The 26,775-nt window shown below is 45.9% G+C and overlaps 3 protein-coding genes, 1 long non-coding RNA gene and 2 other non-coding genes across 7 annotated transcripts in view; 3 read left to right on the forward strand and 3 right to left on the reverse strand.

Annotated features, from left to right (window-relative positions):
- LOC124039468 (methionine synthase reductase-like) overlaps positions 1-1,833 on the reverse strand; it is a 47,303-nt gene extending 45,470 nt beyond the window's left edge. Inside the window, exons 1-4 of one of the 2 annotated variants that reach the window (XM_046355469.1) lie at positions 1,246-1,833; positions 852-999; positions 483-636; positions 243-360 (exon numbers count right to left, since the gene is read on the reverse strand). In XM_046355469.1, coding sequence (XP_046211425.1) covers positions 243-360; positions 483-636; positions 852-995 — 416 coding nt within the window. In that variant the 5' untranslated portion in view covers positions 996-999; positions 1,246-1,833. Of the gene's footprint in view, positions 1-242; positions 361-482; positions 637-851; positions 1,000-1,241 lie in introns of both variants that reach the window. The other variant, XM_046355468.1, reaches the window with a different exon arrangement.
- A 271-nt stretch (positions 1,834-2,104) lies between these two features.
- LOC124039469 (T-complex protein 1 subunit epsilon-like) lies at positions 2,105-8,283 on the forward strand. Its single transcript, XM_046355470.1, has 11 exons — positions 2,105-2,357; positions 2,993-3,053; positions 3,232-3,396; positions 3,873-4,071; positions 4,291-4,483; positions 4,905-5,054; positions 5,248-5,367; positions 5,467-5,652; positions 5,857-5,994; positions 7,343-7,523; positions 7,868-8,283. The coding sequence occupies exons 1-11, from the start codon at positions 2,253-2,255 to the stop codon at positions 7,993-7,995; spliced, it is 1,626 nt and encodes a 541-aa protein (XP_046211426.1). The 5' UTR covers positions 2,105-2,252; the 3' UTR covers positions 7,996-8,283.
- LOC124040529 lies at positions 3,633-3,765 on the forward strand. The gene has a single exon (XR_006839761.1). It is a non-coding gene; the product is annotated as a small nucleolar RNA SNORA49 (small nucleolar RNA).
- Positions 4,574-4,704, forward strand: LOC124040530. The gene has a single exon (XR_006839762.1). It is a non-coding gene; the product is annotated as a small nucleolar RNA SNORA49 (small nucleolar RNA).
- A 3,633-nt stretch (positions 8,284-11,916) lies between the features above and the next one.
- LOC124039470 (pleckstrin homology-like domain family B member 2) overlaps positions 11,917-26,775 on the reverse strand; it is a gene marked incomplete at its 5' end in the record, with an annotated part of 45,588 nt that continues 30,729 nt past the window's right edge. The window contains 8 exon segments of the mRNA XM_046355471.1: positions 11,917-13,303; positions 13,408-13,493; positions 13,590-13,809; positions 14,094-14,237; positions 14,309-14,399; positions 18,883-19,009; positions 23,456-23,552; positions 23,730-23,873. Coding sequence (XP_046211427.1) covers positions 13,163-13,303; positions 13,408-13,493; positions 13,590-13,809; positions 14,094-14,237; positions 14,309-14,399; positions 18,883-19,009; positions 23,456-23,552; positions 23,730-23,873 — 1,050 coding nt within the window. The 3' untranslated portion in view covers positions 11,917-13,162.
- Positions 25,903-26,770, reverse strand: LOC124039471. Its single transcript, XR_006839576.1, has 2 exons — positions 26,015-26,770; positions 25,903-25,952 (listed from the first exon to the last, which is right to left on the reverse strand). It is a non-coding gene; the product is annotated as an uncharacterized LOC124039471 (long non-coding RNA).

Raw genomic sequence — 26,775 nt, forward strand, 5'->3', positions numbered from 1 at the left:
TGATTTAAAGTGATTCTCATACATCAACATGTAGATTCTTAGGTGAGTGCCAGGATTTAAAGCGGTTCTCATACATTAACATGTAGATTCTTAGGTGAGTGCCAGGATTTAAAGCGGTTCTCATACATCAACATGTAGATTCTTAGGTGAGTGCCAGGATTTAAAGTGGTTCTCATACATCAACATGCAGTATTATTTTAGTATATGTATTATTTTCCCAATTCAAAAACCTTGGGCCTTACCCTACACCGTCGTCTGCATGTCCTGTTGTATAGAAATGTTTAGCACCAAGATCCAGTAGACGGCTGTCAATAGTCTTCCCACATTTGCAGAAATCTGCATAGTTTGTGTCGCCCAGAGCTGGAGCAGAGGGAAAAAAAACGAGATATTGACCATCAACACAATAAATCTTATTTTAAAGCCATAGTAGCAATTTATCTCAGCACTAGGCATTTCGTCTGAGACACACAATTCTTCTTTACCTAAAAAAGCATAGCAGAGGTGTGCATAGAGGTCACGGGGCAGGGTCTTTTTCTTGATTCTCTTGACAAACTTCTGGGCTGTATCTGGTGGGTCCCCATCCCCTGTGGTCGACACAACGAACACCACAGGAGAACTCTCTTTCTCCAAGTTAAACTGAGGGTGGGATACACAAAACAGGATCAGCTATTCACATGAGAATAGAGGAGGCCAGTAACAACATCTACCACAAATACACTCATACATAGGCCGAGTTAAGTTTCCTTAGCAGATTGATTGTTGGCGATGTTTCCCATTGTAGGTGTTGTGCCTGCATTGGAATGCATGCCATGGAGGGCAGGTTGACACTCTTTTGTCTTTGATAACGTTACCTTGTGTCCTTCACTCAAGCAGCAGATATCAGCAAACAGTCCCCTCTCCTCGGCCTCGTCAGCTATGCCCTCGGCTATGGACTGGGCCTGGCCTTTCTGAGACCCGTACAGAACCAGGAACCGAGGCTTTAACTCACATGGCATTTTGCTGGACAAGCGGAAACAACAAAAGTCAGTGAAACTTTACGTTATTGCAAGCAAATCTATAAATTGTTGTGGCAACATTGTTTTGTTGATGACAATATGGAACACTGTGCAGAAACTGAGAAGCATTATCCGTACTGACACTGATCCTTCCATTTCAACTCGATAACAGATTAAAAACAGAGACAAGTAAAACTGAATTCCATACTAGATCATCCACGACTGAGTACATTTCATGCATCTTACCTACACGATCGGAAAGTTGAAGAGCTCGTAGCAGATCCCAGTGGAATTCCTTTTGTAACATTGTATAATAAACCTTTGAACACGTTCAGCACCGTACAAATCCTAGCCAGAAGTTACGTCACTTGTGACGCACGACATACACCAGGAAGGAACAGGCTGTCCTAATGCACGTGGATTTGTGTCCATTTATTTATCGAACGGTTAACATAACACGAACTGCTTTTCTCTGATATGAGGATGCTTTTGGAGAACAGCTCTCTGCTTATCAGGACTGACAGGCAAGATAGCGGTTAAAACTCATGATGTGTGCCAGTCTTCCAGCTCTGGACACTGACCAGCTACTAAACTCAGTGGTGGAGTCCGATATAATGTATTTGGTGGAAGTGACAGACAAAAATGGCACTAACTTTAGCTCACAAGACAAATATTGAATTCACTTTTCTGGACAATTTACTCAAGCCTGGGAAAGAGCTTGACGATACCAGTAAAACTGCTAAATGAGCTGTCTGATAGTTTGCTAAAAATATATACGTATTCGCCCCAAAACAGTATAAAGCAAATACAATTACGGAGTTATAAACTCTTTGATACAACATTTTCAGCACACTTTTCCATTTGAGCAGCAAAGACGCCTCTCGACTACACCGCGAGATTAGAGTGATAGAATCGCGAGACTGGAAGAACTCATTTGGCAACGGCATAATTAGGAGGGATTTGGAAAATAAAGTAAATGAAAACATTTTATGCACAACATCTCTCTCAAACCGTTAATTGTATAAAATGCAACTGAAATCTATGTTCATAATATAGTTTTTAAAATAAATTTTTAAAAATCGTATCAACCTCCCCCTCCCCACTTTGTCTCGCCCGCCCCGCCCTGACATCCTTCCAGAAGTCGCCGGCAGACCCGTGCGACAAAGTGTTCAGCGACACTACACTTTTCTCCACCGATAATAGTCTGACTTTCAGCCATTGGACACTTCTGAAAGTGTCGCCGTCTTTCAGCCAAAAATGTCCGCTATGGGGCAGCTCGCGTTCGATGAGTATGGACGGCCGTTCATCATCATCAAAGACCAGGATAAGAAGACTCGCTTATCGGGCCTTGATGCACTGAAGGTACAATGGATTTAGCAGGTCCCGTTAGCTAAGCACGGCACTTCATTCATGGTTCAGCATCTTACCAAGGCACATTTGCAACTTCAGACCCACTTAGTTTAGTTGGCTAGCGAGTAATTTTAGTTCATCTGGATTTATAGTTACCATTTGATTGGCTCGGAATGTTATCTTTCATTTATGTTGTACAAGTTGGCTAGTTAGCCGATTAGCTACGGCATGCTAAGTCTGCCCATGTGCTTATTTTCTGAAGAGGCCAGTGAGTCGCGGCTAGTTGTCAAATAAACAATGGAATCATTTAACTAGTTAATGTTATCATACGTTATGTGTTTTCTCACTTAGTTATGATGATGAATAATAAAATAAAGTGTAATTCATAGTTTGGTTTTGTTGAACGTGCGTATGCTGTCATGCAGCTAACTAGTTCGCTAGCTAAGTAGCTTAGCCAAAGTTAGCGGTCTAATCTAGAAGAACGGTTTGTCAGTTGCTTCTTGACCCTGACTGAGAGTTTGACCGACGTCAAATTGTCAAACATTAATTTGCACGGACATGGCCATCTACCTAGTTGATCATTCCCGCAGCATCCCTCCCTTAGCCGCAGTGAAGAAATTCACCAGGTTTGCTTTTGTGTTTTGCAGTCTCACATCATGGCAGCAAAGGCGGTTGCCTCGACGCTGAGGACGTCATTAGGACCAAACGGTAAGCCCAAACAGCCACACCGAAGCTTATTCATTCACAGCGCTGTGATAAAGCCACTGCTAGTATTTTTGCGTGCTCTACCCCTCTGGTTACTTAACACAGTAACAGCTACCTACGGCTACACGTTCATCTTGGAAGTACATTTAACCTCCCACCTTCACTTTTCCTCTTTCATTAGGCCTGGACAAGATGATGGTTGACCGGGATGGGGAGGTGACTGTCACCAACGACGGAGCCACCATCCTCAGCATGATGGATGTGGACCACCAGATCGCCAAGCTCATGGTGGAGCTCTCCAAGTCTCAGGACGACGAAATCGGAGACGGGACCACCGGAGTCGTTGGTATGGTCCCCTATATATTTGAGTCTCCCAGATTGATCTTTGACTCATTAGCTTATTAATTAAACAATTGGGGTCTATTGCATCTCTACACTGTTAGTAGGTTGTCATTGCAAATAAGAATTTGATCTTAACTGACTTGCCTAGTTAAAAAAAGAAAAAAACATTGGATGGTAGACTACTCCTGGTTACTTTTTTTTGTGCCAATCCAGAAATTGGATTAAAATTGCAGTGCTCCTCTTCCCCTCCTTACACCAGACACTCTGTTCCCAGTGGAGTGGTCTGACATTGACAGGGGATACAGCACCACGGCTCTCTCACCTCTCATCTAGGATCTTCGTCTTACATGGGCCTTGTGAGAGAGCTGACAATTTCTGAAAGCCATGCACATGACCTGCAATTCTTTCTCTGATACAATTGTTAATCAATGCAGAATCATATTGGTACACTCATCCAAACAAACTCCTCCCCCTCTCCAGTGCTGGCTGGTGCTCTCCTGGAGGAGGCAGAGCAGCTGCTGGACAGGGGCATCCACCCCATCCGTATCTCTGACGGTTACGACCAGGCCGCCAAGATTGCCATCGCGCAGCTGGACAAGATTAGCGAGACTTTTCCTTATGACCCCAGCAACACAGAGCCACTCATCCAGACCGCCATGACCACACTAGGTTCCAAAGTGTGAGTTCTACTGGAAGTTGGTGCTTTTTTTGTGTGGTTTTCATGACAACTGTCAGAAATGTCAGTTATGGTCCAGCTAGCTATTGGCATGACAACGTGGTGTAGAGTTTTGAGCTCTTTGCACAAATTGGTTTGGCCCAGATGTGATGGCATACGTGTATCATTTATGAACCTGACCGTTGGTCTCATACATTTCTCTCCCCATCTTCCTTCTTTCAGGATCAACCGCTGCCACAGACAGATGGCGGAGATCGCGGTGAACGCCGTCCTGACGGTGGCGGACATGAACCGTAAGGACGTGGACTTTGAGCTGATCAAGATGGAGGGCAAGGTGGGAGGCAAGCTGGAGGACACCCAGCTCATCAAGGGAGTCATCGTAGACAAGGAGTTCAGCCACCCTCAGATGCCCAAGGTACACAACCACACACAGACGGCAGTGGTGCCTCAGCCATAGTGTTAGCACGTCTATGCTGTCACCTAGGATGCAGTGTATGTTACTCCTCTTCCCCTCCTTACACCAGACACTCTGTCCCCAGTGGAGTGGTCTGACATTGACAGGGGATACAGCACCACGGCTCTCTCACCTCTCGTCTAGGATCTTCGTCTTACATGGGGCTTGTGAGAGCTGACAAATTCTGTAGATTTAATTTTTTTAATTTTATTTTACCTTTATTTAAGTAGGCAGGTCAGTTAAGAACACATTCTTATTTTCAATGACGGCCTAGGAACAGTGGGTTAAAGATTGGATGGGCTAAAATAAGTCTAAAGCACTCCCTTTTTAAATCGTATTTAGCAAGGTAAATCATCCAGTTATCTTCTACTTCTCCCCTCAGCTCCTGAAAGACACAAAGATGGCCATCCTGACCTGCCCGTTTGAGCCCCCTAAGCCCAAGACCAAGCACAAGCTGGACGTGACCTGTGTGGAGGAATACAAGGCCCTGCAGAAGTACGAGAAGGACAAGTTCCTGGAGATGATCAAACAGGTCAGTCACACAACCTTTTTCTAACTTACCTTTAGCAGCTGTGTTGTAGAGAGAGGCTGACTGAATGACAGGAACATACTAACTGGAAGATGTGTATATGAAGGACCCCCGTTTAATTAAATATAATCTAAACTAACTGAATGTCATGAAATAAATAAAAGTGAAAATATGTTATTGTAACTTTTTTTTTCAGATCAAGGATACTGGCGCTAACCTGGCCATCTGCCAGTGGGGCTTCGACGATGAGGCTAACCACCTGCTGCTGCAGAATGAGCTGCCCGCCATCCGCTGGGTCGGAGGACCTGAGATCGAGGTGAGACACGCGGACATCATGTCATTCAGCTGCAAAATGTTAGTTTATTTTCCCTCTGTGTATTCCTGCGTTGCTAACCTCCGATTCACCCTGCCTCAGCTGATTGCCATAGCGACAGGAGGCCGCATCGTGCCACGGTTCTCTGAGCTGACCGCCGAGAAGCTGGGTTCAGCCGGCGTCGTCAAGGAGATCTGCTTCGGCACCACCAAGGACCGCATGCTGGTCATCGAGGAGTGCAAGAACTCCAGGGCAGTCACTATCTTCATCCGCGGAGGAAACAAGATGGTGGGTGGACTGCTAGTGTTGACTGTTGGAGACTATGCTAAGGAGACTGATAATCGGTTTATGTAGACAGTTCAGAGATTCCCATTCATTGGTATCTCTTTCGGGTGGACAATTCTGGTCCTGGAGAGCTGTCGGTGTGCTTTAATTGCAGCCCAACATTAACTGTCCCATTGTTTTGTATATTTTTATTTATTTCCCTGTCAGATCATTGAGGAGGCTAAGCGTGCGTTGCATGACGCACTGTGTGTCATCCGTAACCTGGTCAGGGACAACCGCATCGTGTACGGGGGCGGAGCCTCTGAGATCGCCTGTGCTCTCGCCGTCAACCAGGCCGCTGACAAGGTACAGTACAGTGTACACCATTAACACACCGGTCAAACATCTACAGTACCTTTTAGAAAGTATTCACAGCCCTAAACGTTTTCCACATTTTGTTGTTACAAAGTGGGAATAAATGGGTTTGTCTTTTGTTTTTATCAGTGATCTACACATTTGGAACATTTTACATTTAAAAGAAAAAGTGAAAAATCTTAATTTAGATAATTATTCAAACCCCTGAGACAATACATGTTAGAATCACCTTTGGCAGCGATTACAGCTGTGAGTCTTTCTGTATAAGTCTCTAAGAGTGTTTACAGCTATGAGTGTTTACAGCTATGAGTCTTTCTGTATAAGTCTCTAAGAGTGTTTACAGCTATGAGTCTTTCTGTATAAGTCTCTAAGAGTGTTTACAGCTGTGAGTCTTTCTGGGTAAGTCTCTAAGAGTGATTACAGCTGTGAATCTTTCTGGGTAAGTCTCTAAGAGTGATTACAGCTGTGAGTCTTTCTGTATAAGTCTCTAAGAGATTTGCACACTTGGATTGTGCAACATTTCCCATAATAAATAAAATATTCAAGCTCTGTGAAGATGTTATTGTTCATGGCTAGACAGCCATTTTCAGATCTTCGCATATATTTTCAAACAAAAACTAACTCTTAGTAATATTTTTTTTTCTCCTGAAAAACTTCCCAGTCCTTAACAATTACAAGCATACCCATAACATGACACAGCCATGACTATGCTTTAAAATATGGAGAGTGGTTCTCGGTGGTGTTGTATGTTTAGAGCAAATTGTATTGATTAACTTCGGAGGGTGTTACTTCAACATGCTCAATGGGTTATTCTGTTTTTATGTTTACCCATCTACCAATATGTACCCTTTCAAAGGCATTGGAAAATTCCTGGTCTTTGTGGGTGAATCTGTTTGAAATTCGCTGCTCGACTTGAGGGACTTTATAGATAATTGTGTGTGTGTGTGGGGTATCGGGATGAGATAGTCAGTCATTCAAATTTTGTTAAAACACTTATTGCACACTTATGTGACTTGAACACATTTTTACTCCTGAACTTATTTAGGCTTGCCTACTTATTGATTCAATACATTTCAGCTTGTCATTTCATTTGTACAAATGTAGAAAAATATAATTCCACTTTGACATTATGGGGTTTTGGGTCTAGGCCAGTGACACGTCTACATTTAATCCATTTTAAATCCAGGCTGTAAAAAAAATGTTGTTGAAAAATGCAAAGGGTATGAATAGTTTCTGAAGGCACTGTAAAACCTTGTATTGTAGCGTGACTCGGTAACAGTAATAGCCAGTTATCTGAAACAAAGCCATGTGCTCATCTCTCCCTCTATTCTTTCTGCAGTGCCCGTCTCTGGAGCAGTATGCCATGCGTGCGTTTGCTGATGCCCTGGAGGTGATCCCCATGGCCCTGGCAGAGAACAGCGGGCTCAACTCCATCCAGACCATGACTGAGGTCCGTGCCAGGCAGGTCACGGAGTCCAACCCAGCCCTGGGCATCGACTGTCTGCACCTCAACACCAACGGTAAGGACTGAATCACAATGTGGAAAATGTAATAAAATAAGTAGATTAATAAAAGTTATTTGGATATACAAAAGATTGTAAATATACCAATGTTACCTAACACTTAATATAAAGCACGTGTCAAACTCATTCCACAGAGGGCCAAGTGTCTGGGGTTTTGCTCAGCCCTTGTACCTTGATGAATTAAGGTTACTAGTGAGTAAGGAACTCTCATCTGGTTCTCTTCAATTGACAGGGAAAAAGCAGCAGACACTGGGCCCTTCATGGAATGAGTTTGACATCCTTGATATTAGCATTTTCCTAAATAAATCTGTTATGGATGTTGACCCTCTTCTCTCCCCCAGACATGAAGCAGCAGCATGTTATTGAGACTCTTCATGGGAAGAAGCAGCAGATCTCTCTGGCCACACAGGTAGTCAAAATGATCCTGAAGATAGACGACATCAGAAGCCCTGGAGAGTCAGAAGACTAGGGACCTCCCACTGAGCGCATGCTCGGCCTGGTCTTCTAGAACTGTGTTCTTCTAATTTAGAATGTTCCGGAACAGAGGCATTCTAGAATGGCTGTGTTTATAGAATGTTCTAGAACTCAAATGCAGAGTTCTAAAATGTTCCTGTGATCTAGAGAAGCCTTTAGAAACTTGTTGAGCACTGTGTCCAACCCTGAGTACTGTTATTTATCATTTGATACTGAACCCCCCCCCACACACCAGCTCTTGTAATGCTGAAGTCATCAATAAAGTGTTGGTGTGTGCAATTTCTTTCTTGTGGATTGCCCCCCCCTTGATGATACTATTAATTGATTCTGTTTAGTACAGTCTTGTAGGTAAAAAAATATATAGATAGATATAGATGGAAGTTTAAATATATTGGTTAAAGGTGTATCACAATTCCTGACATTCAACCCTAGTAAAAATTCCCCGTCTTCATTAAGAATAATAGTAGAGAACGATTTATAAATTTACATGCATTGCCTTTAAATTGTTTAACTTGGGTCAAAAGTTTTGGGTAGCCTTCCACAATAAGTTAGGTGAATTTTGCCCCATTCCTCCTGGCGGAGCCGGTGTAACTGAGTCAGGTTTGTAGGCCTTGCTCACACGTGCTTTTTCAGTTCTGCCCACCAATTTTCTATGGGATTGAGGTCAGGGGTTTGGGATGGCTACACCAATACCTTGACTTTGTTGTCCTTAAGTCATTTTGCCACAACTTTGGAAGTATGCTTGGGGTCATGACCCATTGGCGACCAAGCTTTAACTTTCTGACTGATGTCTTGATGATCTTTAATATATTCACATTATTGTCTTTCCTCATGAAGCAATCTATTTTGTAAAGTGCACCAGTCTCTCCTGCAGCAAGTCAGCAGTATAATTGCATTCATATTTTCTTATGAACGGTATACACCCACCATTCCAACACAGAAATGTGAATTACCACTTTTTGGAAGGAGAACTACTTCACTTGTAATTAATTAGTGGTCATATAAATCTGGAAACACTAACATAGGGGAAGGTTGCCTGCATGCTCCTTCTCACTGACCGCAGTGGAGGACGGCTCATAATGTCTGAAACGGAGCGAATGGAATAGCATCAAACACCTGGAAACCGTATGTGATACTGATGCCATTATCATGAGCCTGTCCTCCCCAAATAAGGACCCACCAACCTCCTGTGACTGGAACTCAGTCTGGGCTCTTAAGCCTTGTGGTTTTAAACAGATGAAAAAGCAAACTTGAATAGAGTTATCCTTTTCTCTTCTTTAAGATGTGTTCTAATAACTGTGTTTTCACTCTCATTGGCTGTCCCTAGCTTCCAGGGCTGACATAACCAATGCTCCCTCTAAAACTTCGCATGTGCTTCACTTGGACAGCTGACAAGAAGAAATATGAGCCCAAGCAGAGAAGCACAAGATTGAACTTCACTTTAACTTTCTACCGTTTTCCCTTTCAGTTAACCCTATCGAGGTTTCGCTTTACTGTGGGAATTGTGATCGAATCAACGCGATATTAAACATTTTCAATGTAATATCCCGAAACAAAACGACGCAAAGTTTGTTTCAGTAAGCAAAACTAACAGTGCAAAATATGTTCTTGTAGGCAGAGCGCATTAGAGTAGGACTGTTGCTTTCATAGGCACGACTCAGTTCGTGCCATAACCAATCAGAGCTGCAGTAGCCCTGTATGCAAATAGCCATTACCATATATGGATCTGTGCCGTTCCCTTCGAGCGGCGCTGTTTCCACCGAACGCAAACCGGCTGCGTTGTTTCAGAGTTTGGCAAACGCACAGCCGGTTTGCCACATGTGCACATGTTCAAATTTTCTCCGTGCTGTATATATTTTTTAGGTTACATTGCACATAAACATGAAAGAAAATATTAGTTAAAAGTTAGTACTGAACAACAAACCATATCAAACATTACTCAAATAAATGTATAATTTAAACTGATATTTCTGTGAAATGTACCTGCATTCCATCTCTCCAGCTCCTCTACCTTGTTCTCTGGCACGAACTCTGACAGTTAAGCTCCTTGTGCTTATTTTTCCATTCTAAACTGGGTGGTTTAAGCCATAATATACCACGGTTAAGGACTGTATCCAGGCACTCCGCGTTGCGCATAAAAACAGCCTTAGCCGTGGCATATTGGCCATATACCACACCTCCTCGGGCTTTATTGCTTAAGTATACTGACCTTATAATGACCTAAAAATCGATTTCCACATTTAGAACATGCCAATTACCTGCATTCTTCCCCTCGCTGTCTGGCCTCTCTGTCCCACCACGACTCTCAGCTCAGCTCCGCTGTCCCTGTCTGGCCTCTCTGTCCCACCACGACTCTCAGCTCAGCTCCGCTGTCTGGCCTCTCTGTCCCACCACGACTCTCAGCTCAGCTCCGCTGTCTCTGTCCCACCACGACTCTCAGCTCCACTGTCGCTGTCTGGCCTCTGTCCCACCACGACTCTCAGCTCAGCTCCGCTGTCGCTGTCTGGCCTCTCTGTCCCACCACGACTCTCAGCTCAGCTCCGCTGTCTCTGTCCCACCACGACTCTCAGCTCCGCTGTCGCTGTCTGGCCTCTGTCCCACCACGACTCTCAGCTCAGCTCCGCTGTCGCTGTCTGGCCTCTCTGTTCCACCACGACTCTCAGCTCAGCTCCGCTGTCGCTGTCTGGCCTCTGTCCCACCACGACTCTCAGCTCAGCTCCGCTGTCGCTGTCTGGCCTCTCTGTCCCACCACGACTCTCAGCTCCGCTGTCGCTGTCTGGCCTCTGACCCACCACGACTCTCAGCACAGCTCCGCTGTCGCTGTCTGGCCTCTCTGTTCCACCACGACTCTCAGCTCAGCTCAGCCCAGATGTCAGGTTCAGCAGCAAGGCTAGTAGACTGTGTACTTTAAATAATTTTTACTTAAGTTGTTTTTTTTAGGGTATCTGTACTTTATTTTACTCTTTATATTTTTGACAACTTTTACTTTACTACATTCCTAAAAACAATGTACTTTTTACTCCCTACATTTTCTCTGAAACCCAAAAGAGCTCGTTACATTTTAATGCTTAGCAGGACAGGGAAATATTCAAATTCATGCACTTATCAAACGAACATCCCTGGTCATCCCTACTGCCTCTGATCTGGAGGACTCACTAAACAGAGAACATCCCTGGTCATCCCTACTGCCTCTGGTCTGGCAGACTCACTAAACAGAGAACATCCCTGGTCATCCCTACTGCCTCTGATCTGGAGGACTCACTAAACAGAGAACATCCCTGGTCATCCCTACTGCCTCTGATCTGGTGGACTCACTAAACAGAGAACATCCCTGGTCATCCCTACTGCCTCTGATCTGGAGGACTCACTAAACAGAGAACATCCCTGGTCATCCCTACTGCCTCTGGTCTGGCAGACTCACTAAACAGAGAACATCCCTGGTCATCCCTACTGCCTCTGGTCTGGCAGACTCACTAAACAGAGAACATCCCTGGTCATCCCTACTGCCTCTGATCTGGAGGACTCACTAAACAGAGAACATCCCTGGTCATCCCTACTGCCTCTGATCTGGCAGACTCACTAAATACGCATGCTTAGTTTATAAATTGTAATTAATTTAAAACCAAATACTTTTACTCTAGTATTTTACTGGGTGACTTTCACTTGGGTCATTGTCTATTATGGTATCTTTACTTTTACTCAAGTATGACAATTCAATACTATTTCCACCACTGATTCTCTGACTCCCACCCCCCACCGCACACACACACACACACACACACACGCTCTCCCTGAGCCCCTGCCCCAGACAGAACAAACACTAGCAGAGTTACAGCACCCCTCATTCTGAAATAGACATCATTTCTGAAGAGATTCCATGTGGCACATTCCCTTCTTCACACTAAGAATTGTGAGCCATCATTGCATGATACTTTAATGTGTGTTACGGACATGAAAAAACAAAATCATCAAGAACTTGCTAATGCCAACTAAAACAGCAAACTGTGTCAAAGATGTCATAGCAGGTGTCTTATATCTGATATTCTCATAGCAGGTGTCTTATATCTGATATTCTCATAGCAGGTGTCTTATATCTGATATTCTCATAGCAGGTGTCTTATATCTGAGGCTCTCTCAGACTGCTTTAGTTGAAGGTCTCTAATTCCCGAAGTAACTGTGTGTGAACACAATGTGCCTTTACACCGTGTCTGGAGAGGAGAAAAGGACCAGGATTCAGTCTGAATCCAGGACAAGATCACCCTCTAGTGGTTCTCATGTGGTACTGCTGGTTCTGAGCACATGGCTCCTCTGTTGAAGGTATATCAAATCAAAACAAATCAATACCATATGATAATTCTCTTTTCAAGAAAAAGGACCAAACACTTTAAGGCACAATATGTTCTTGCTTTTTTTTCTGTATGCGGAAATAACGATACATGGATTGATAATCAATAGCATAAATACAATATAACTACATGATAAAATCAGCCAATGATATCATTCAAATGTTTTTTTTTCTTTGTTTTTTTTTTGAATGGTTAAAAAGCACAGTAATGCCCAATACCGCATCAACCCCTGGCTAGCCAGACACTCCATGCAGAAATGATTTGACCTCTGGCTACACTGGAGGACACAACAGAGGACGTAAAGGTTGAGTAAATATCAGTAACTTGATCCCTATACAACCAGGAAGTTTAATGACTGTTCTGTTTTGCTTGTTTACTATAGCACATCATGTTGCTACCAGTGAAGACTGCTGAGGTGAGGACGACTCATAACATGTCACCAGCCTCCTGTGGTTGCTATGTACATCCCTAGCTAATCAACAACCAATCACTTTTTCAACATAATGATGCATAAAAACACTGGCCAATCCCAGTAGAGTTACCGGCGAGAGTTAATGCAGCGGTTGGAGAATTCTTCCTTGGAAAAAAGTTTTACAAATAATAAAATACAGAAATAAGAACAACCGTCCATTATAATCACAGAGAAAAGAGAGGATCTAGTCCTGGCCCAGGAACCGCACGCTGGTCGTATCCTTCCACTCTGGCCGAAGCACCACTCTTACAGCGTCAACTGGATGTGTCCCTTCTCATTGGCCGCATCACACCTTCTACACCATGAACTGAGTGTATCCCTCCACCCTGGCCACATCACACCTTCTACACCATGAACTGAGTGTATCCCTCGGCCCCGGTGACGATAACGTCTATCCAGATCCTCATGGCCTCAGGAGAGGGGGCCAGCATGTAGTAGATCCTGTCATGAGTCTTCACACTGAACGTCAGACATGGGTTAGGACTCTGGAGAGAGAGGAGAGAGGGGCAGAGTAAGGTGAGAGAGAAAGTTGAACCATTTTGAAATGACCTAGATCAGAAGAAATAGACTCTATGGGAGCAACATGTACCTTGTGTGCCTTCTTTAAGTGGTCGTAGTAAACTTCTTCTATGGCTTGAAAATAGATGACCCCTTTCAGCTTGGCCTCGTGCTTGTCTGCAGCACATACAAAACACACACAGACTTGTTGTTAACACACATATCAGAAAAGTGCGAGTTCTTGACACTCCACGGTCACCATCCAGTTTATACCTGAGAAATAGGAGAGTGTTCGCCGGTTGCGGTCGAAGACAAACCAGTGTTTCTTCCAGGTCTTTATCTTTCTCCCCATCTTGACCAGGAATCCTCGACAGATCTTCTCCGTGAGGGACAGGTGGAAACAGGTGTCAGCACTGTGGCCCGCTGACTCTATATGGGCCCTCAGGTCAAAATCATCTTTACGCACCGGCAGGTAACGTGTCAGAGGACGGGACTGAGGGGACAGGGGTTGAAGGTTACTCAAATGGTCACCAACCCTATAATCCTGGAGAGCTACTGTTTTCGCTTGACTTTTGAATATAATTTTATTACGCTCGCTCTCTCTCTTTTTCTGTCTCTCGCTCTCACCTGTGCTCTCTGTTTCTCCCGTAGTCTCACCTGTGCTCTCTGTTTCTCCCGTAGTCTCACCTGTGCTCTCTGTTTCTCCCGTAGTCTCACCTGTGCCCTCTGTTTCTCCCGTAGTCTCACCTGTGCTCTCTGTTTCTCCCGTAGTCTCACCTGTGCTCTCTGTTTCTCCCGTAGTTTCACCTCCCTGTCGACGAGTTTCTGTCGTCTGTTGGTCTCCTCCTGCAGTCGTTTCTCCAGATGCTCCCTCCTCCTCTCCTCCTCCAGAGCATGTTTGCGCGACTCCATCTCTTGCTCCTGCACCAGACACAACACACACTTTACACATCTTGGAGTTCTTTGTTTGTGTGTGTGTGTGTGTGTGTTACCTTGTGTTCTATGAGGCGGTTCTTCTCTTCCTGGGCCTGTCTCAGTAGATGCTCCATCTCCTCCAGTCTGGTCACATTAGACGTGCTGGCACTGCAACACACACAAACACATTCTACCATCTGGGAACGATGCAGCATGAGGCTTGTTCTTCCCATGGAACACACAAACACATTCTACCATCTGGGAACGATGCAGCATGAGGCTTGTTCTTCCCATGGAACACACAAACACATTCTACCATCTGGGAACGATGCAGCATGAGGCTTGTTCTTCCCATGGAACACACAAACACATTCCACCATCTGGGAACGATGCAGCATGAGGCTTGTTCTTCCCATGGAACACACAAACACATTCCACCATCTGGGAACGATGCAGCATGAGGCGTGTTCTTCCCATGGAACACACACAAACACATTCCACCATCTGGGAACGATGCAGCATGAGGCGTGTTCTTCCCATGGAACACACAAACACATTCTACCATCTGGGAACGATGCAGCACAAAGACACACAGAGCCTTCAGAAAGTATTCACACTCCTGACTTTTTCCACATTTTGTTGTGTTATAGCCTGAATTTAAAATGGATTCAGTTGAGATAGGCCAGTGACACTACCTACACACAATACCCCATAATGTCAAAGTGGAATTAGGTTTTTCAAAAGTTGTACAAATGAATTAGAAATTTAAAAAAAATCTGAAATGTATTCAACCACTTTAAGCCTAAATAAGTTCAGGAGTAGAACAAGTCACATAATAAGTTGCATGGACTCACACTGTGTGCAATAGTGTTTTTTTTAAACAGACATTGAATATCCCATAATGGCTGTGATAGGAGAAAACTGAGGATGGATCAACAACATTGTAGTTACTCCACAATACTAACCTATATGACCGAGTGAAAAGAAGGAAGCCTCTACAGAAAACAAATATTTCAAAACATGCATCCTGTTTGCAACAAGGCACTAAAGTAATACTGCAAAAAATATAGCAAAGCAATTCACTTTTTGTCATGAATAAAACGTGTTACGTTTGGGGAAAATCCAATACAACACATCACTGAGTACCATTCTCCATATTTTCAAGCATAGTGGTGGCTGCATCATGTTATGGTTATGCTTGTAATTGTTAAGGACTGGGGAGTTTTTCAGGATAAATTAAGAAATGGAATGCAGCTAAGCATAAGCAAAATTCTAGAGGAAGAACTGATTCAGTCTGCTTTCCACCAGACACTTTGAGATGAATTCACCTTTCAGCAGGACAACAACCTAAAACACAAAGGCCAAATCTACACTGGAGTTGTTTACCAAGAAGACAGTGAATGTTCCTGAGTGGCCTAGTTAGATTTTCAAACCGGTTTGTCATAACTATGTCAAGACCTGAAAATGGTTGTCTCGCCATGATCAACAACCAATTTGACAATGTTTTGAAGAATAAAGGGCAGATGTTGCGCAATCCAGGTTTGCACATCTCTTGGAGATTTACCCAGAAAGACTCACAGCTGTAATCGCTGCCAAAGGTTATTCTCACATGTATTGACTCAGAGGTGTGAGCACTGCTCAAAAAAATAAATGGAACACTTAAACAACACAATGCAACTCCAAGTCAATCACACTTCTGTGAAATCAAACTGTCCACTTAGGAAGCAACACTGATTGACAATAAATTTCACATGCTGTTGTGCAAATGGAATAGACAACAGGTGGAAATTATAGGCAATTAGCAAGACACCCCCAATAAAGGAGTGGTTCTGCAGGTGGTGACCACAGACCACTTCTCAGTTCCTATGCTTCCTGGCTGATATTTTGGTCACTTTTGAATGCTGGCGGTGCTTTCACTCTAGTGGTAGCATGAGACTGAGTCTACAACCCACACAAGTGGCTCAAGTAGTGCAGCTCATCCAGGATGGTACATCAATGCGAGCTGTGGCAAGAAGGTTTGCTGTGTCTGTCAGCGTAGTGTCCAGAGCATGGAGGCGCTACCAGGAGACAGGCCAGTACATCAGGAGACATGGAGGAGGCTGTAGGAGGGCAACAACCCAGCAGCAGGACCGCTACCTCCGCCTTTGTGCAAGAAGGAGCAAGAGGAGCACTGCCAGAGCCCTGCAAAATGACCTCCAGCAGGCCACAAATGTGCATGTGTCTGCTCAAACGGTCAGAAACAGACTCCATGAGGGTGGTATGAGGGCCCGACGTCCACAGGTGGGGTTGTGCTTACAGCCCAACACCGTGCAGGACGTTTGCCATTTGCCAGAGAACACCAAGATTGGCAATTTCGCCACTGGCGCCCTGTGCTCTTCACAGATGAAAGCAGGTTCACACTGAGCACATATGACAGACGTGACAGAGTCTGGAGACGCCGTGGAGAACGTTCTGCTGCCTGCAACATCCTCCAGCATGACCAGTTTGGCGGTGGGTCAGTCATGGTGTGGGGTGGCATTTCTTTGGGGGGCCGCACAGCCCTCCATGTGCTCGCCAGAGGTAGCCTGACTGCCATTAGGCTGCCTTGTGAGACCATATTCTGGTGCGGTTGGCCCTGGGTTCCTCCTAATGCAAAACAATCTCATGTGGCTGGAGTGTTTCAGCAGTTCCTGCAAGAGGAAGGCATTGATGCTATGGACTGGCCCGCCTGTTCCCCAGACCTGAATCCAATTGAGCACATCTGGGACATCATGTCTCACTCCATCCACCAACACCACGTTGCACCACAGACTGTCCAGGAGTTGGCGGATGCTTTAGACCAGGTCTGGGAGGAGATCCCTCAGGAGACCATCCGCCACCTCATCAGGAGCATGCCCAGGCGTTGTAGGGAGGTCATACAGGCACGTGGAGGCCCCACACACTACTGAGCCTCATTTTGACTTGTTTTGAGGACATTACATCAAAGTTGGATCAGCCTGTAGTGTGGTTTTCCACTTTAATTTTGAGTGACTCCAAATCCAGACCTCCATGGGATTTCCATTGATCATTTTTGTGTGATTATGTTGTCAGTACATTCAACTATGTAAAAAAAAAGTATTTAATAAGAATATTTCATTCATTCAGATCTAGGATGTGTTATTTTAGTGTTCCCTTTATTTTTTTGAGCAGTGTATATTGTTTGATCTATTTTGAGTTCAGGCTGTAACACAACATAATGTTGTATAAATACTTTCTGAAGGCACTGCGTACACACACACACACACACACACACACACACACACACACACACACACACACACACACACACACACACACACACACACACACACACACACACACACACACACACACACACACACACACACACACACACACACACACACACACACACACACACACACACACACACACACACGAGTCATTAAAACTGCTGGAACACATTAGAACCAGCCTGGACATGTGTATCTCAGTACAGGCTGCTGCTTTTCATTTCTGATTGACTGTCCCCTCACTAACTACACCGCTTCCCTCCATCCCCCTCTCCTTAATCTCTACCATAATCCTCCATCCCTCTCTCCTTAATCTCTACCATAATCCTCCATTCCCTCCATCCCTCTCTACCATAATCCTCCATTCCCTCCATCCCTCTCTACCATAATCCTCCATCCCTCTCCACCATAATCCTCCATCCCTCTCTCCTTAATCTCTACCATAATCCTCCATTCCCTCCATCCCTCTCTACCATAATCCTCCATTCCCTCCATCCTTCTCCTTAATCCTTCATTCCCTCCATCCCTCTCCTTCTCTACCATACTCCTCATCTATGGATTTCACATGACTGATAATATAGATATGCATCCGATGGTCACAGATACCTTAAAAACAAAATGGGCCTCAAGATCTCGTCAGAGTATTTCTGTGTATTCAAATTGCCATCGATAAAATGAAATTGTGTTCATTGTCCGTAGCTTATTCCTGGCCATACCATAACCAGAGGTGACATCAGCAAACCGTCGGCCCACACGACACCGTACACACGGTCTGCGGTTCTGAGACCAGCTAGATCTACTGACAAACTCTCTTATGACAGAGAAATGAACATTAAATTCTCTGGCAACAGCTCTGTTGGACATTCCTGCAGTCAGCATGCCAACTGTACGCTCCCTCAAAACTTGAGACATCTGTGGCATTGTGTTGTGTGATAAATCTGCACATTTTAGGGTGACCGTTTATTGTCCCCAGCACAAGGTGTACCTGTGTAATGATCCGGCCGTTTAATCAGTTTCTTGATATGCCACGCCTGTCAGGTGGATTGATTATCTTGTCAAAGGAGAAATACTCACTAACTGGGATGTAAGCAAATTTGTGCACAACATTTGAGAGAAATACGCTTCTTGTGCTTATGGAAAATATCAGGGATCTTTTATTTCAAGTCATGAAACCAACACTTTACATGTTGCGTTTATATTTTTGTTCGGTGTAGCTGATGAAGATGGACACTTTCAATAACATGTCTTATGTATCCTCCCCCTCTGTCACACACACACACACACACACACACACACACACACACACACACACACACACACACACACACACACACACACACACACACACACACACACACACACAGAGGGACAGAGACACCTACCAGGAGACGTTGTCAGGTGAGCAGACAGAGATGCTGGTGTCCATGGAGTCCAAGCTGTCCATGCTCATGGTGTCGTAGGTCTGGCCGTTGCCACTGTCCAGGTACATGTTGGACCGGGTGGCCTGACCTGGACCACAACAAGACAACCCAGGGTCAGAAAGCGAGAGACTGACAGTGTAGTTAGAGAAAGAAAGGAGGGAATGAGAGAGAGCTCCACAGGTACAGTGTTTATTACCTATGTTAATTCATGAGTAATAATCAGTTACCTGTGTTTGACCCTCCATGCGCTGAGCCCTGTTCTCCATGACCGCTCCCCGTCTCAGGGGCCCCAGTCTGACTGGACGCTACAGACCTCTCCCCGTCTCAGGGGCCACAGTCTGACTGGACGCTACAGACCACTGCCCGTCTCAGGGGCCACAGTCTGACTGGACGCTACAGACCGCTGCCCCTCCCTCTGATCACACAGACCAGCCACAGTTAAACCGGTAAAAAAATATATATATAAACACCAACCGAAAGTTCCTCATAACAAAATCCAGATATATATTGTCCAAAAAAATAAAGCCACAACTTCATGGGCCACAAAACACAGCAGGTGAACAAGTCCAACCGGAGCAAATCATAGACCACACACTAGTGGACCTCCACCCTGACTGACTGTCACTATGACAGGAATAACACACTAGTGGACCTAAACCCTGACTGACTGTCACTATGACAGGAACAACACACTAGTGGACCTCCACCCTGACTGTCACTATGACAGAAATAACACACTAGTGGACCTCCACCTTGACTGACTGTCACTATGACAGGAATAACACACTAGTGGACCTCCACCCTGACAGGAATAACACACTAGTGAACCTCCACCCTGACTGTCACTATGACAGGAATAACACACTAGTGGACCTCCACCCTGACAGGAATAACACACTAGTGAACCTCCACCCTGACTGTCACAATGACAGGAATAACACACTAGTGGACCTCCACCCTGACTGTCACTATGACAGGAATAACACACTAGTGGACCTCCACCCTGACTGTCACTATGACAGGAATAACACACTAGTGGACCTCCACCCTGACTGTCACTATGACAGGAATAACACACTAGTGGACCTCCACCCTGACTGTCACTATGACAGGAATAACACACTAGTGGACCTCCACCCTGACAGAAATAACACACTAGTGGACCTCCACCCTGACAGGAATAACACACTAGTGAACCTCCACCCTGACTGTCACTATGACAGGAATAACACACTAGTGGACCTCCACCCTGATTGTCACTATGACAGGAATAACACACTAGTGGACCTCCACCTTGACTGTCACTATGACAGGAACAACACACTAGTGGACCTCCACCCTGACTGTCACTATGACAGGAATAACACACTAGTGGACCTCCACCCTGACTGACTGTCACTATGACAGGAACAACACACTAGTGAACCTCCATCCTGACTGACTGTCACTATGACAGGAATAACACACTAGTGGACCTCCACCCTGACTGTCACTATGACAGGAATACCACACTAGTGGACCTCCACCCTGACAGGAATAACACACTAGTGGACCTCCACCCTGACAGGAATAACACACTAGTGGACCTCCACCTTGACTGTCACTATGACAGGAATAACACACTAGTGGACCTCCACCCTGACTGTCACTATGACAGGAACAACACACTAGTGGACCTCCACCCTGACTGTCACTATGACAGGAACAACACACTAGTGGATCTCCACCCTGACTGACTGTCACTATGACAGGAATAACACACTAGTGGACCTCCACCCTGACAGGAATAACACACTAGTGGACCTCCACCCTGACAGGAATAACACACTAGTGGACCTCCACCCTGACAGGAATAACACACTAGTGGACCTCCACCTTGACTGTCACTATGACAGGAATAACACACTAGTGAACCTCCACCTTGACTGTCACTATGACAGGAATAACACACTAGTGGACCTCCACCTTGACTGTCACTATGACAGGAACAACACACTAGTGGATCTCCACCCTGACTGACTGTCACTATGACAGGAATAACACACTAGTGGACCTCCACCCTGACTGACTGTCACTATGACAGGAACAACACACTAGTGGACCTCCACCCTGACTGACTGTCACTATGACAGGAACAACACACTAGTGGACCTCCACCCTGACTGTCACTATGACAGGAATAACACACTAGTGGACCTCTACCCTGACTGTCACTATGACAGGAACAACACACTAGTGGACCTCCACCCTGACTGTCACTATGACAGGAATAACACACTAGTGGACCTCTACCCTGACTGTCACTATGACAGGAACAACACACTAGTGGACCTCCACCCTGACTGACTGTCACTATGACAGGAATAACACACTAGTGGACCTCCACCCTGACTGACTGTCACTATGACAGGAATAACACACTAGTGGACCTCCACCCTGACTGACTGTCACTATGACAGGAATACCACACTAGTGGACCTCAACCCTGACAGGAATAACACACTAGTGGACCTCCACCCTGACAGGAATAACACACTAGTGGACCTCCACCTTGACTGTCACTATGACAGGAATAACACACTAGTGGACCTCCACCCTGACTGTCACTATGACAGGAACAACACACTAGTGGATCTCCACCCTGACTGACTGTCACTATGACAGGAATAACACACTAGTGGACCTCCACCCTGACAGGAATAACACACTAGTGGACCTCCACCCTGACAGGAATAACACACTAGTGGACCTCCACCCTGACAGGAATAACACACTAGTGGACCTCCACCCTGACAGGAATAACACACTAGTGGACCTCCACCTTGACTGTCACTATGACAGGAATAACACACTAGTGAACCTCCACCTTGACTGTCACTATGACAGGAATAACACACTAGTGGACCTCTACCCTGACTGTCACTATGACAGGAACAACACACTAGTGGATCTCCACCCTGACTGACTGTCACTATGACAGGAATAACACACTAGTGGACCTCCACCCTGACTGACTGTCACTATGACAGGAATAACACACTAGTGGACCTCTACCCTGACTGTCACTATGACAGGAACAACACACTAGTGGACCTCCACCCTGACTGTCACTATGACAGGAATAACACACTAGTGGACCTCCACCCTGACTGTCACTATGACAGGAACAACACACTAGTGGACCTCCACCCTGACTGACTGTCACTATGACAGGAATAACACACTAGTGGACCTCCACCTGACTGACTGTCACTATGACAGGAATAACACACTAGTGGACCTCCACCCTGACTGACTGTCACTATGACAGGAATAACACACTAGTGGACCTCCACCCTGACTGACTGTCACTATGACAGGAATAACACACTAGTGGACCTCCACCCTGACTGACTGTCACTATGACAGGAATAACACACTAGTGGACCTCCACCCTGACTGACTGTCACTATGACAGGAATAACACACTAGTGGACCTCCACCCTGACTGACTGTCACTATGACAGGAATAACACACTAGTGGACCTCCACCCTGACTGACTGTCACTATGACAGGAATAACACACTAGTGGACCTCCTCCCTGACTGACTGTCACTATGACAGGAACAACACACTAGTGGACCTCCACCCTGACTGACTGTCACTATGACAGGAATAACACACTAGTGGACCTCCACCCTGACTGACTGTCACTATGACAGGAATAACACACTAGTGGACCTCCACCCTGACTGACTGTCACTATGACAGGAATAACACACCATACAGTTCTAGAGTTTGGTACAGGAAAGACACATACACAAAACAGAGATGGCGAGTCGACACATAGGCAGGCACACACACACACGCACGCACGCACGCACGCACGCACGCACGCACGCACGCACGCACGCACGCACGCAGGAACCCTGATACCATCAGGCAAGAGGGCCAGAAACATCTGGCCCATAGGACAGACTTCAATCTCAACACACACGCGCACACACACATTCTCCAGTGGGTACTGGGACCTACTGTATAAATGGATGCTTCACAACACATTCTCCAGTGGATACTGGGACCTACTGTATAAATGGATGCTTCACAACACATTCTCCAGTGGGTACTGGGACCTACTGTATAAATGGATGCTTCACAACACATTCTCCAGTGAGTACTGGGACCTACTGTATAAATGGATGCTTCACAACACATTCTCCAGTGGATACTGGGACCTACTGTATAAATGGATGCTTCACAACACATTCTCCAGTGGATACTGGGACCTACTGTATAAATGGATGCTTCACAACACATTCTCCAGTGGGTACTGGGACCTACTGTATAAATGGATGCTTCACAACAGCAGAAAGCATCTTCTTCCTCTCCTCAATTATCTCCACAAACAAATAAAAAAATCATGCTCCTGTCCACCCATCAGACACACAATCTGAGGATACATCCTGTGTTGAAGCCTTATACTGTGTTACTGTACAGTGTCCAGTTCAGAGGATCACCGGTGGTGTGACAGACTGTGTGTGTGTGTGTCCTCACCCTTGTGCAGATGGTGTGTATCTGTATTGCTGGAGACAGACATGGCCCTTGGTAGAATACTGACACTGCTACAACTCTGCACCGGGGGCTGCTGGGACTGTGGAAGACCAGCGAGAGTGAGATTAAAGGGGATGGTGTGTGTGTGTGTGTGTGTGTGTGTGTGTGTGTGTGTGTGTGTGTGTGTGTGTGTGTGTGTGTGTGTGTGTGTGTGTGTGTGTGTGTGTGTGTGTGTGTGTGTGTGTGTGTGTGTGTGTGTGTGTGTGTGTGTGTGTACCTTGTTAAGCATGCTGTGTCCCAGTGTAACACAGCTGAACTGAGGGGTGACAGTGGTCTTCTTCCTGGGTAACGTGTCACTCGGGTGGGCCCCGCCTTCCTTCACTAACCTCTTCCTCTCCTCCAGCCAACGGAAGTGCTGAACCTGCACATACAATATTCAGAATCACACAACACACACAGCTTTTACCTGCCTGTTGTGGCAGTGATTATTTACAGGGAGAGGAGGAGGAGAGTCAGGGAGGGGAGGGGTCACGATAGGTTGCCATGTCCTCCGGCCAATGAACAGAAGGGGTTTTGGTGAGAGAAGTGCAGCAGGCTGAGGAAGAAGGCCAGTCATCAGGAGAGGAGGGGCGACAGGCTGAGGAAGAAGGCCAGTCAACAGGAGAGGAGGGGCGACAGGCTGAGGAAGAAGGCCAGTCAACAGGAGAGGAGGGGCGACAGGCTGAGGAAGAAGGCCAGTCAACAGGAGAGGAGGGGCGACAGGCTGAGGAAGAAGGCCAGTCAACAGGAGAGGAGGGGCGACAGGCTGAGGAAGAAGGCCAGTCAACAGGAGAGGAGGGGCGGACAGGCTGAGGAAGAAGGCCAGTCAACAGGAGAGGAGGGGCGACAGGCTGAGGAAGAAGGCCAGTCAACAGGAGAGGAGGGGCGACAGGCTGAGGAAGAAGGCCAGTCAACAGGAGAGGAGGGGCGACAGGCTGAGGAAGAAGGCCAGTCAACAGGAGAGGAGGGGCGACAGGCTGAGGAAGAAGGCCAGTCAACAGGAGAGGAGGGCGACAGGCTGAGGAAGAAGGCCAGTCAACAGGAGAGGAGGGGCGACAGGCTGAGGAAGAAGGCCAGTCAACAGGAGAGGAGGGGCGACAGGCTGAGGAAGAAGGCCAGTCAACAGGAGAGGAGGGGCGACAGGCTGAGGAAGAAGGCCAGTCAACAGGAGAGGAGGGGCGACAGGCTGAGGAAGAAGGCCAGTCAACAGGAGAGGAGGGGCGACAGGCTGAGGAAGAAGGCCAGTCAACAGGAGAGGAGGGGCGACAGGCTGAGGAAGAAGGCCAGTCAACAGGAGAGGAGGGGCGACAGGCTAAGGAAGAAGGCCAGTCAACAGGAGAGGAAGGGCGACAGAGATTAAAGAGGATGAAAGGAACCCCATCAGAGAAAGGGAACTAGGGCTGACCCGATTTAGTCGACTGGTCGAATGTTTGGTCGACAGAGATTTCCTTAGTCGAGCAGTAGCAAAAACAAATAAATATCATAGTGTATAAGACACCTGTCTGATTGGCTCCTGTCTGAGTGGACTGATCCATTGTGGAGGCCGTGGGGATGGAACAGTCCATCACTCTAAGAGACTAGTGCTACTGAAATTGGTTCAACACTATAACAATCACATCATTGTATAACAAATGTTCTTTCTCCAACGTTTGATAGCTGTCGCTGTCAGCGGTTCTGAAACATCAGTGTGCTGTTGAATTGGTGTCTTTTCCTAGACCATGTTGCTATGTGGATAATAGCGAAGTTAACCAGCATATTGGTGTGGATGCAACATTTCATCGCTCTCCTTCTTGGTCATTGTCCTGTTGAACAGCAAATGATAGTCCCACTAAGCGCAAAACCGATGGGATGGCGTATCACAGCAGAATGCGGTGGTAGCCATGCTGGTTAAGTGTGCCTTGGATTCTAAATAAATCACTGACCGTGTCACCAGCAAAGCACCATCACACCTCCTCCTCCATGCTTCACGGTGGGAACCACACCTGTGAAGATCATCAGATCATCAGGGGGCGGTTCCTCCTGGGGCGACAGGGTAGCCTAGTGGTTAGAGTGCTGGACAAGTAACCGAAAGGCTGCAAGTTCAAATCCCCGAGCTGACAAGGTACAAATCTGTCGTTCTGCCCCTGAACAGGCAGTTAACCCACTGTTCCTAGGCCGCCATTGAAAATAAGAATTTGTTCTTTAACTGACTTGCCTGGTTAAATAAAGGTTAAATAAAGGTTAAATAAAAAAATAAAAAATAAAAAAGGCAGAGGAGGGTAGTTAGTGATTGGTCACCTGGGCTCAGGGTATTTAAACTGCTTCACCAATCTCTCTCTCTCTGCTCCTCCAGGTATGATCCTGTTTGTTTGTTCCTTCACATACACCCTACATTATGATACTTTCACACCTCATTCCTTTTTCTTTGTTTAAAGTTAATAGTTTTGGTTTACAATAAAGAACCTTTTTGATTGGCCTATACCTGTTGTTCGTGTCCCCTCATAGTTTGGTTTATAATAAAGAACCTTTTTGATTGGCCGATACCTGTTGTTCGTGTCCCCTCATAGTTTGGTTTATAATAAAGAACCTTTTTGATTGGCCGATACCTGTTGTTCGTGTCCCCTCATAGTTTGGTTTATAATAAAGAACCTTTTTGATTGGCCGATACCTGTTGTTCGTGTCCCCTCATAGTTTGGTTTATAATAAAGAACCTTTTTGATTGGCCGATACCTGTTGTTCGTGTCCCCTCATAGTTTGGTTTATAATAAAAAACCTTTTTGATTGGCCGATACCTGTTGTTCATGTCCCCTCATAGTTTGGTTTATAATAAAAAAACTTTTTGATTGGCCGATACCTGTTGTTCGCGACCCCTCATTTTTTGCCACAGGCTATGAGCCGACCTGTGACAATGCACAGAATAGCAGATCCAATATATGTTTACCGCGATGCTGGCTGCCCATTTCCTCAAAACCAAAACAACAAATGCCCTGGGTGGGCCTGTGGCCCTGTTTCGCCTATTGCGGTTCTCAGCTTTAAATGACAAGGATGAAGAGAGGAAATGGTACCTTTAACGCTCTTTATGGCAAGAGATGAAAGGAGGGATGAGAGGACCAGCAGGTCAGCAGGAAGGATAAGAGAAGAAAGAGAGGAAGGGGCGTGGTCACGGGACTGGTCACTAGGAGACCGTCACACGTCAGCCAGCAACGCCGTATCCTAGGGGACGGGAGGAGGTGGAAAGAGAGGAGACTGAGGCGAGGGGGCCAATCGGCGGGAATGGAGACGGTTGCTTGGCAGCAGTCAAACAT

Source organism: Oncorhynchus gorbuscha, linkage group LG07 (genome assembly GCF_021184085.1).
Source record: "Oncorhynchus gorbuscha isolate QuinsamMale2020 ecotype Even-year linkage group LG07, OgorEven_v1.0, whole genome shotgun sequence".
NCBI lineage: Eukaryota > Metazoa > Chordata > Actinopteri > Salmoniformes > Salmonidae > Oncorhynchus > Oncorhynchus gorbuscha.